Raw genomic sequence first — 10,554 nt, 5'->3', positions numbered from 1 at the left:
CGAGACGTCGCAGCTTGATCTCGGTGCGGGTCGTCGTTTGGCCGCTGCGGCACCTCCGTGCGGCAGCCGGCCTCATTCTGCGCGGCGGCCGCGTCGAGGAGCTGCTGGACTCGCTCCATCATGAGGCGGCGTTCTTCACCCTCGAAATTATCCAGCTCATCCGCCGTTGCCTGGGCGGCTCGGATGTTCTCCGCCGGTGTAGCGTACACGGGGCGGCTAGCCCCAAACAGGCTGGCGATGGCTACGCCGCGCTGCTGGACCGTGCCAAGGCGGCTAGGCCCTTCCGGGGCCGGCGAGCCGCCGACAGCGTGATCCATCTCCCGCTGGTAAGCTTCTGACAAGCGTCTCATGCTGGTCAGCTTCTTCGCGCCTTCAACGAGCTGAAGGCGGCGCGCTTCTAACGTCTCTGCGTCAGCATCTTCCGGAATGGGCGCAGTCAGGTCTTGCAGCGCCGCGCCGAGTGAGTCAGGTGCTCCTCCGCCAGGGAACTCGTCATGTCTGATGACTAGCACCTCAGTGACGGTGCTTCCATCGCTCTCTGCGTGGGGGAGAGGTTCGTCGTAGACCACCAGGTTGGTGGGGAACGCGTCGACCGACGCGGTGTCGGAGTCGACCAGCATCGGGTCGGTGGAGCCTACGAACTCCAAGTCTACGGCAGGCTCGCCGGAAACGTGGAGTTGATCGAGGAGGCCCGCGAGGAGGTCCTCGGGGCCGCCCGCGCCTGCGTCGGACGCAGGTTCGTCGGAGAGGTGGACCTCGCCGACAAGTTCGGCCAAGGAGCTGGCGGCGCAGGCGATCTCAATGCCGCGCAGCGCGTCGATGCAAACTTCGCCTAGCGTGCCTGGCTGGCTGCGCTCGCCAAGGAGGAAAAGGGTTCCCGTCCAGAACAGATCTCCGGACGGTGGTGCACCATGCCCCACGATGGGCGCCAAATGTCGGGGGTTTGGTGCAACATATGCCAACGGATGGCTTATCATGGTGGGGGCGAGTAGAACGTCGCCGGTGCCTGGAAACGAGATGAGGCGAAGACATGCATGCCGGCGAATCTTACCCAGCTTCAGGGCTCTCCGGGGAGATAACACCCCTACTGCTGCTCTGCGGGGTCTCCGCATGATCACTATGGCCAAGTGTTTACACGGTTGCTCCTTGAGCTGTTTCTGATGGTAGAAGAGGGCCAGGCTAGCTCTCTCCTTCTATCTGGTATGGTCTAGAACTACTAGGATCCAACCCTTTGCATGGGTGCCCTGGGGGGTTTATATAGGCCTACCCCAGGGGTTCAATGGTAATTCGTCTGGGCGCAGGCCCATCCATCAGTGCCTCCGACATCCGACTTCTCCGCCGACTGCTGGGGCCCGCCGACTGGTGGGCCCCGCCGACTGGTCTGGTACGGAGCCGACAGGCCGCGTCCGCCGCGGGCGGGTCTTGCCGGCTGCTGATTACTGTAGCCATGCTTCTGATGACGCAGGCTTGGTCAAGGGGTCGTGGCAACAGCCCCGCCGCCTGGCGGGCGATCACTATGGCCACTCCCCACCTTATCTTGATTAATGGCGCGTCGGCCCCGGGGGAGGGCTCGGCCGACTCCCGACGGGTCCGACTGGCGGTTCTCCCGCCGTCTCCCAAGGTCTCGCTGGTTGGTGGGCCCTGCTGCTTCCAGGCCGTACAGACAAGCTGTCGTGGGCACAGGACTCGGTACTGTGGTGCTGATGTCAGGGCCGGCCGGGCAATAGTGCCACGCCGCACGGAGATCTTCCTGAGTACGGCGTGCTGTGGCCATGCCTGCCCTTGGTCAGGGGCGGGGAGTGGGCTTCACTGTAGCCACGCCCCTGCCCCGTCCCCTTCGATGAGGTCATGATTTGTTGGAGTCGCCGGCCGACTCCCCAAAGCCGGCTTCTCTGGAAGTCGTCCCGGGGACTCGGCCGTGAGCGGGCAGTCGGCCCCCCTGCCGTCGACTCCTCAGGAGGCGGCTCTTCGTCTCAGAGTCTTGAGGGGTGCAGCCTGCCCCGATGTCTTGAAAGGTTATGGGACTCGGGTTGGTCTACCCATGGCCCATGACTCCGACAGGGACCGGTCAGATCCGGTCGTCGCCATCGTCGGTCTGGCTGGGAGGAGGCCGGCAGTCGCGTGGGACGGTCCGGCGGAGCCCTGCAGTGCGGGAACAGAGAGAGAGAGAGAGAGATTAGTGAGGAGAGGGAGAGAGAAGGGAGGAGGAGGATGCTGGGTGCGGCTGACCGGCAGAGGACGTCGGCGGCGGCTTGCAAGTGCGTGGGCGGCGACCGGAGGCGGGGTCGGCTCGGGGCGATCGGGAGGAGCGGCGGCGCTTGCTACGATCCATTTTTTTTCTTTTTGAACTGACCCATTCTTCCTGATAAGGCGTGATTCGGGTGGAATATTTCTGAAAATCACGGGCGGGGCCGCGGGATCGGGATCAGGCTTGCCTGCTTCCTCCCCATGCTCCCATCCGTGCACCCACTCCATCCTCCCCATATTTTAAGGAGGTGGGGCCGGACCTTATTTTGTTCCAATCAAACCATGCCTCATATGCGGGAGCACGGATGGGCGCACGCCGGGGGAGCAGGCAAGTCTCGTCCGCGGGATCGAGGACGCGGAGCGCTGGAGGATTGGCAAACGATGGCGTCTGTTTAGCAGAACATTTAATCTGAGATGTTGATCTAAGTGATAAACCATTGGCGCAATATGAGCAGTAAGATATGTGTAAATTGTTCTGATCGAAGGGTCGTGGTTATCCCGTGTACAGTTTGTTGTGTGGCATTAAGAGAATTTACGTTTGCTCATTTAATAGTAGTATAGGAAAGGGAAGCCCATGTCCAGAAAACTTAGCACAACAACGACGATGAAGATAAAGCTCCATGTTAATGTTAGCCTACTTCAGCCCCATTGCACACCGAGTAACAAGAACGCGAGAAAAAAAATCAGTGAAAGTAGGTTAATGTTAGCCTACTTCAGCCCCATTGCACACTAATTGGTTATTTTTTTCTTCTGAAAAGGAGGTTAAAACCCCCGGCCTCTGCATCAATCGATGCATACGACCATCTTTATTTATTATTCAACCAAGGTCTAATAAGAACATACATCAAGCCACCCGAAGTCACCACTCACACCTACAAAACTCGATAATGTGGAGTGCTCTCACTTTCATATCTAAACCAGTGTCATTGCTGATCCATCCACATAACGTATCGGAACGAACAACCGGTGCAGCAGACCTAAAGTGTACACCACATGCACACGTTTTAGACGTCGCCATCATCATCGGACGGTTGAACCATCTTCAGGAGAGAGATCCGCATCATCCTTGCCAGTCCGTCCAACCGTTGATGCCACCATGGCGCCCAACGGCGCCACTGCCCTGTGCTTGTCCATCCAGACACGTAGATTCTGGAAGATCTGTCGTGCATAGCACCTACCGACCAGGCATGACACAGCGTAGCACCTGTCGGTCAGGCATGACTTGACATCTCCATCGAAGCTCCGTGCAAGACGAAGCCGCTCCACCTCCTGCCTCTGTCTTCCAACGCTGCTCCACAGACGATGCTCCCAAGAGAGAAACGACACTGCAGTACCATCATCGTTTGATCTGAAAGACCAGATCCTAGGGTTTTTCCTGGAGCAGCACGAGTGGGTTGACAGTCATTGCACGACGATGCTTTCATCAAGATAACGACGCAGAACGCCGCCATCGCCTGCCATCGGCTCAGTTTTCACCGGCAACTATGTCTTCCCGACTGGCAGCCGGAACTAGACGACGGATCCCAAGATCTGACCATCCAGCCTCAGGCCGACCACCTCCGACGGAGGAGATGGCCACCACCGCCGGCTGCATCGGCCAGATCAGATCTGACCAGAGGTGCCGCCAAGCCGTCCACCAGGCCCTCCACGCAATCGCCGATCTGAAGCCGAATGATGCGCCACCGTAGCATAAGTCACCGCCGCCCGGGCCAGGCAAGCCACTGCCCGTGACCGGGCTACCCGACACGCCGCAACCTTGAATTTTTATGGGAAATGGTAAGGATACACTTGTAGTAGATTATGTGTGTCTATAATTTCAAACCTCTGTGATGCTCCCTTGGGTTAAAGGTTTGAGCTGAAGATAATCAAGTTACTTGATTTATGTGCTGGAAAGTGTTCCATCATTCCCTTAGCCTGATGACACATTATCTTGCTGAAGTTTTTTCTATGCTTTCCAATGGGGGAATGCCCAGATTTGAAATAGCCAATGTTTTCAACGAGTGAATGCCACATTCTCAGTCTGGTGCTGAATCTATGTATTCACATCTTTCTTGAAGTAGCTTGGGTCTATTATTATTATTATTATTATTATTATTATTATTATTATCACTAAGCATGGTATAGACGAAAAATATCTTACATGTTTGCTGCTCCAATATAGTATTTGTAGAACTTTTTTCATATTTATTATAAAAAATTAAAAAGAGAGGGTGCGGCAACGCGCACCATCAATGATCTGATCAGTTATTATGGCGATCAACTCCTTCTAGCATGGTAGTTAGATTTCAGATCTAGTACACACTACTACTAATTCTCTCAGATACGTCATGGCTGACATCAGAGCTAGTGTAGTTTTTTTTCTATGTAATGTTTGTCTCCTGGCAACTAAGTTGAGCTTATTAGTTTAGTTTGCTGCTAGATGGAGTTAGAGTATCATGTAGTATTTATATATTTCTTATAAGCACTTAACTTCGTCCAACGCGACCATCATTGTAAGCGCTACGGATAGAAAACTAGACCACCCTTCTGGTCCTTGCTCATGTATGGGTCATGCAGGGACACATGTCATTAAGAACAACTCTGATTGGCAAGGGCCTTAATTGCCACAGCTTCGATGTTTAGAGGGTGCTTGGATACAAGGGACTATTTTTAGTCTGACTAAAAGTAGTCTTTTTTAGAGGCTAAAGTTCCAAGCACCCCTGACTAAAAAGAGGCTAGGACTAGTCTTGAGGCTAAAATCTTTTAGTCATGAGAAACCTACTAAAATATGTATTAGCTCTCTCTCTCCTCATTTAATTCCTCTCCTTAGTTCTGGATTGGAGGGTTTGGAGGATAATAAATGCTCAATAACTAGATTTTAGTCTCTTTAGTATTTGGATCCAAGCATGGGTGAGACTAGCAAGTTTTAGTCCCACTACTTTTAGTCATGGGGAGGAACTTAGGAGTAACATCACATACTTCAATACAACTTTGCTTATATGGCACATATTTAATGAAGAAAGAGGTGCTTGTGGTAACTAGCTAAGTTACCGGAACATCACACACTCCAAGAAACAATGAGTCTATATCCTAATAAATACATCGTTGCATGACACTACATAGATGTTCCTACCCACTATGGAGGTAATAACATAGTCTAGGGAAATGTGTAAGTTACTAGTTTATGTTCTCGCTCATTGTGACCAGCCTTAGTAGTATATATGAGGCAAAGTCGAAGCATATTCAAATTAGGTTCGTGGCATATCCATTGTACGGAATAATCAACGGGGTTCATGACGTGCCTTGATACTGGCATGCTACTTTCCCATACGTATGTGGGATTCATGTGATGCAGACCCACGATGTATATACTATCATGTACAGTATGTGGTGTCTTCGATGCATGATTTCCTTGGCAAAACTTGGAGATGCATGTGTCTATGTCTCTACGGTGTGCCGGTGTTTGATCTTTGTTGCGCAGTTTGGAATGAGAATGCAAGGCGAGCTCAAAGTTCAAACCTAAGCAGTGCCGGGCTGCTCGTGAGGAGCAGGTCTAGTCAACATGATCCATCCATCCATCCAGAGTCCAGCTAGCTTAGCTAGCCCCGAGATAAAGGTGCCCGGAATATCCCTCCACACGGGCCCGCCTGCCAGAGAAGCGACCGTCTTCCAACTGCTTCCGATCGGCGTTGTCCTTGTCTCTCTTGTCTCCTCTTCCTCCCGCAGCTACCCTTTGGCTTTTAGGTGCAGGCAGCAAGTAACTACTCCTACCACCAGTCGCACTCCAGGAAGACGTAGAAACTAGCCTACCTCCGTGTCACCGCTCCCGCCCAGCCTCCTCGCTGTAGATCAAGGGAAGGAAGATCGATCAAGTGAGCAGCTCATCGACCGGTCAAGCAAGGAGGATCATTATGGCGGAGGCAGGCGGCGTTGGGCGCAGCGGCGAGGATGATCAGGGCGGGGAGGAGGAGCGCGGAGGGGGAGCGGCCGCGGCGGAGGTGCAAGTGTACTGCGCGGTGGGGAAGGAGGCCGGGAAGGAATGGAGGGCGAACCTGCGGTGGGTGCTGGCCAACTTCCCCCGGAGCCGCCACCGCCTCGTCCTCGCCCACGTCCACCGCCCGCCGCACCGCATCAACATGAGTAAGCGTACTACCACTACTTGTTTACCTCTGCTCTGAAAATACTTCTATATTACTCTTCCTTCCGCCAAGGTTAACGCGCTCGAGCTCCAACCAAAGCTCCCTGCACTGCAAAATTACACGTAGTACAGCGTCTTTGGGAGGTTAATTTTTCTGTCATGTCCATTTCTAAGATGTCACTTTGTAAGCACAGTACCTTTTTGGTTTTTACGCTTTTTGTGTGTCGACGAGGAATCTCGTGTGTGGCATCGCCGGGCGCACGTACGGGCTGACGACGACCTTGCCGCTTGTTTGTGCAGTGGGGGCGTGGGTCCCAGTGAGCCAACTTGCGGAGCACGAGGTGGCCGCGTACAGCAAGCTGGAGGAGGAGAGGGCCACCAAAGCCCTCGACGTCCTCATCGACATCTGCGCAAGTCAACGGGTTCGTTCCTTCCTTCGTCCACACCAACTCCTCCTCCCTTCGTTTCTTCTGATGATGAGGCGATCCTCATTTTGATCCCCACCACCGAGATGCTCGACTGAACAGTCGCGTTCGATCGGAGCAGGTCCACGCGCGCAAGGTCATTGTGTCGGGGGACGACGCCGCGAGGGGCCTGGTCCAGCTCGTCGACGACCATGGCGTTGCCGAGCTCGTCATGGGCGCCGCCGCTGACCGGGGATACACCAGGTACCCACCTACCAACCACTCTGCTACCTCTAGACTCTAGTGTCAGTGTGCGTGTGCGTGTGCGTGCGCGTGTGGATTTAGAGATGATCGATATTAGTTACTGGAGTATTCCCTAGTCAGATATGAAGATACTTTTGTGATTGCGATTGTGATGGATATGGTGTGTGTGGTTGTTAGGAAGTTGCGGGCGCCCAAGTGTAAGAAGGCGGTGACGGTGCAGCGGAAGGCCAACCCCTCTTGCAGGATCTGGTTCGTCTGCAAAGGAAACCTCATCTGCACTAGGTATATGTATATGTCTGGACATTTTGACACCTTTCAGCTCACTTCGTTTCATATAGATATTGCCTAGAAAAACAAGCTGTTTCACCTAGAGAGTGCCGAGTAACAGAAAGAGACCAAAATCAGTAATAATACCACAAATCATCGGATGGGTTTTAATAGAAAGTTTACTTAGTAAATTAACTGGCACATTTCATGTTGTTAATGCCATCTACCTGACCTTTGCTCAGGGAGGTCAGCCAGGAGCTGAACAGAGCAGAGCCATCCACGGCTAGCTCCAGCCCCAGATCGGTCGCTTCTGACTACTCGAGATCGAAATCGTCCCCGCCGCGCCTGACCATCCACGGGGACGGTGACGGCGAGCTGTTGGGGATGCACCACGACTCGCCCGATCCGATGATGGCGGCGTCGCTCCGCCGGACTCCGAGCAGGGACGACAGCGACAATGCCACGGATCACAGCATCGAGGATTTCGCTCATGAGGGAGCCGCTGAAGGTGGGTCGTCGGCTGTCGTGCAGTTACTGCAAGATGTCGAAGAAGACCCGCCGACGCCTTCGCACGATGGTTCAGCTTCGGTATGTGCAGGCATTTCAAACTAAGAATTTTTTTTATCTGAACAACAATGTGGTGAAATTTCCTCCAAAAAAACAAAAACAATGTGCTGAAATTTAAAAAAACCATGGGCTACGATCGTGTGATCATGTCGGCGTGGTATAAAATATTCTTGTGTGATGGTATTGTCAGGAGGAGGCTGGCGACATGGAAGATGCTTTGTACGAGAAGCTCAAAGACGCGATTATGGAGGCTGGGAGCCTCAGGCACGAGGCGTACGAAGAGACTCGCCGGCGGCAGAAGGCCGACCGGGACCTGGCCAACGCGTCCATGATGGTAAGTTTCTGAATATAATAAATGAGATAGCTTTGCTTCGATCAACGAGTCAGATTCTCGACCATCATCTGATTTTGATTGGGTGCAGGCGAGGGACGCAGAGAGCTCCTACCATGGCGAGGCGAGGCGCCGGAAGGAGATGGAGGAGAGTCTGGCGAGGGAGCGCGCGGCCATGGAGCAGGAAAGGCGGGACCTGGACGCCCTTCTCGAGAAGATACGGGAGGTTGATGACCGCAGCGCCGAGCTCGAGCTCCAGATCACCGACTCAGGGCGCGTGATGAGCGAGCTCGATGTCAGGATGTCGGAGTCGTGCTCTGTCCTCGACGCGCTCAGGCGGGAGCGCCGAGGAGAAGGGCCTGCGGCTGACGAAGAATCCATGCCTGCGGTGGACGATGGTGATCAAAGTGTGAGTTTCTTGCGGCTTGGTTTGTCGGAGCTGGAGGAGGCGACCGATCGTTTCGACGAGTCTGCCGTGATAGGAGGCGCCCGTGCCGGCAGCCGCGGCCGCGTGTACAGAGGGAGCCTCCGCGGCATGAGCGTCGCCGTCAAGATGATCTGCCCCGACGTCGCCGTCGACGAGGCGCCGTTCGGTCGTGCAGTGGACGCCATCGCCAGGGCGAGGCACCCAAACATCGTCGCGCTCGTCGGCGCGTGCCCGGGGGCGCGCGCCGTAGTGCACGAGCTCGTGCCGGGCGGGAGCTTGGAGGACCGTCTTGGAAGAGAGGCGCCGCCACTGCCATGGCACGCGCGGTGCGGCACCGCGTACCGAACCTGCTCCGCCCTGGCCTACCTCCACTCGACGGCAACAGTGCATGGCGACGTCCGGCCAGAGAATATCCTCCTGGAGGACGAGCGGTGCTCCTCCAGCAAGCTCGCCGGCCTCGGCATGCCTGGTCTCGTGGCGTCGCCACAGCTCCCGACCGGCGTGGCGCTGCCGTATGTGGAGCCGCGGTACCTGGCGACGGGGGAGCTGACCCCGCAGTGCGACGTGCATGCGCTGGGCGTGGTCCTCCTCCGCCTGGTGACGGGCATGCCGGCGTTCGCGGCGAAGAAGGCGGCGCAGAAGGCCGCCGACGGGAGCACGCCCTGGCACGAGGTGGTGGACGCGACTGCCGGAGGGTGGCCGATGGAGCGCGCCACGGAGGTCGCGCTCCTCGGGTTGAAATGCTGCGACGCGGTCGAAGCCGGAGGACCACGCCGCGCGGCCGAGCTTCTGGATGAGGCGCTGAGCGTGCTGGAGGCCGCGACGGACGCCACGCCGGGGAGGACGTGGTCGTCGCTCTCGGCGTCGACGGCGTCCGACAGCGGCGGCGCTCCGTCCTACTTCCTCTGCCCGATACTCAAGGTATGCACATGTGCATTCGATCATTCACATGCGCGCGGCTTTCCGAAACGATGCAGTGATGAATAACTGATGTGATTTCGCAGGAGGTGATGAGGGATCCGCAGATCGCCGGCGACGGGTTCACCTACGAGGCGGAGGCGATGAAGGAGTGGCTCGGGAGCGGACACGACACGTCGCCGATGACCAACATCAAGCTTCCCACCGAGGAGCTCATGCCCAACCACGCACTCCGGGCCGCCATACAAGAGTGGCGACACACGAGGCCTATCACCTTCCATCGGTACCAATTATAGATGTGAAATTCAGATTGTTCAAACCATGATTAGCATTTAGCAGGAAAAACGTTCATGCGTTTGAAAAGCTAGAAACGATCACATGGTTTTGCTTCCTAACGTGTTCTTTGTGTCCTTATAGAGAGCAATGTACAAAGAAAGGCGCAATTTCCATGATGAACATGCAATTGACCAATAGAGGATTGCACCGTCGATTTTGCATATATGAGCAATTGTAGCAGATTCGACAAAATTTGGATTGCCAAAACTGACAAAAGGACGATCGCCAAAAACTATGTAGTCTGACGCATAATCCCGATAACTGGTGCTTACCGCTTGAAATAAGCGGGTAGCTACCTAAAAAACGATCAACAACTCAAAAGTAAAAAAAAATGGGTGCTTAAAATTTTAGCCCATTTGTGGGACTCAGACGTCTGTGAGACACCTTTTCCCCCTCTTTTCTTCATCGCATCTCTTCATTGCATCGAAGTGCCCGCTGCGCCGTGCACAAACGCATCACACACACAACATACTTGGAGCAACTTTAGCGGTTCCCCTAAAAGCTATGTTTGAGGAGATTTTTTTCTGGTTTGACGAATTAAGGCATATCTAGCAGATCCCCTAAACCAATAATCTCTCAAAAATGTAGGTCTGTATTCCTTAAAAATAATCTTGCCTCGGTTGGCCGAGATCATCTCGACAAACCAAAGCATGTTCATCGTAGGCTGTTGTGTCCA

General features: G+C 54.6%; 1 protein-coding gene across 1 annotated transcript; it reads left to right on the top strand.

The window, feature by feature from the left end:
* The first annotated feature begins 5,889 nt into the window (after nucleotides 1–5,889).
* On the top strand, nucleotides 5,890–10,024 carry LOC123107032 (U-box domain-containing protein 33). Its single transcript, XM_044529040.1, has 8 exons — nucleotides 5,890–6,366; nucleotides 6,665–6,786; nucleotides 6,911–7,032; nucleotides 7,210–7,314; nucleotides 7,542–7,887; nucleotides 8,057–8,200; nucleotides 8,289–9,545; nucleotides 9,629–10,024. The coding sequence occupies exons 1-8, from the start codon at nucleotides 6,138–6,140 to the stop codon at nucleotides 9,836–9,838; spliced, it is 2,535 nt and encodes an 844-aa protein (XP_044384975.1). The 5' UTR covers nucleotides 5,890–6,137; the 3' UTR covers nucleotides 9,839–10,024.
* Nucleotides 10,025–10,554: the final 530 nt, after the last annotated feature.

The sequence above is a fragment of the Triticum aestivum genome, chromosome 5A (genome assembly GCF_018294505.1).
Source record: "Triticum aestivum cultivar Chinese Spring chromosome 5A, IWGSC CS RefSeq v2.1, whole genome shotgun sequence".
Classification (NCBI taxonomy): Eukaryota; Viridiplantae; Streptophyta; class Magnoliopsida; order Poales; family Poaceae; genus Triticum; species Triticum aestivum.
Note: the sequence above shows the minus strand (reverse complement) of the source record. Positions and strands in the feature narration are given on the sequence as shown.

Excerpts from the sequence above, each read along its gene's own strand:
- LOC123107032 (XM_044529040.1), top strand. The coding sequence starts at position 6,138 with ATGGCGGAGGCAGGCGGCGTTGGGCGCAGCGGCGAGGATGATCAGGGC. Across the intron at positions 7,033-7,209 it reads GCTGACCGGGGATACACCAG|GAAGTTGCGGGCGCCCAAGT; the intron begins GTACCCACCTAC and ends TGTGGTTGTTAG. Across the intron at positions 9,546-9,628 it reads TCCTCTGCCCGATACTCAAG|GAGGTGATGAGGGATCCGCA; the intron begins GTATGCACATGT and ends GTGATTTCGCAG.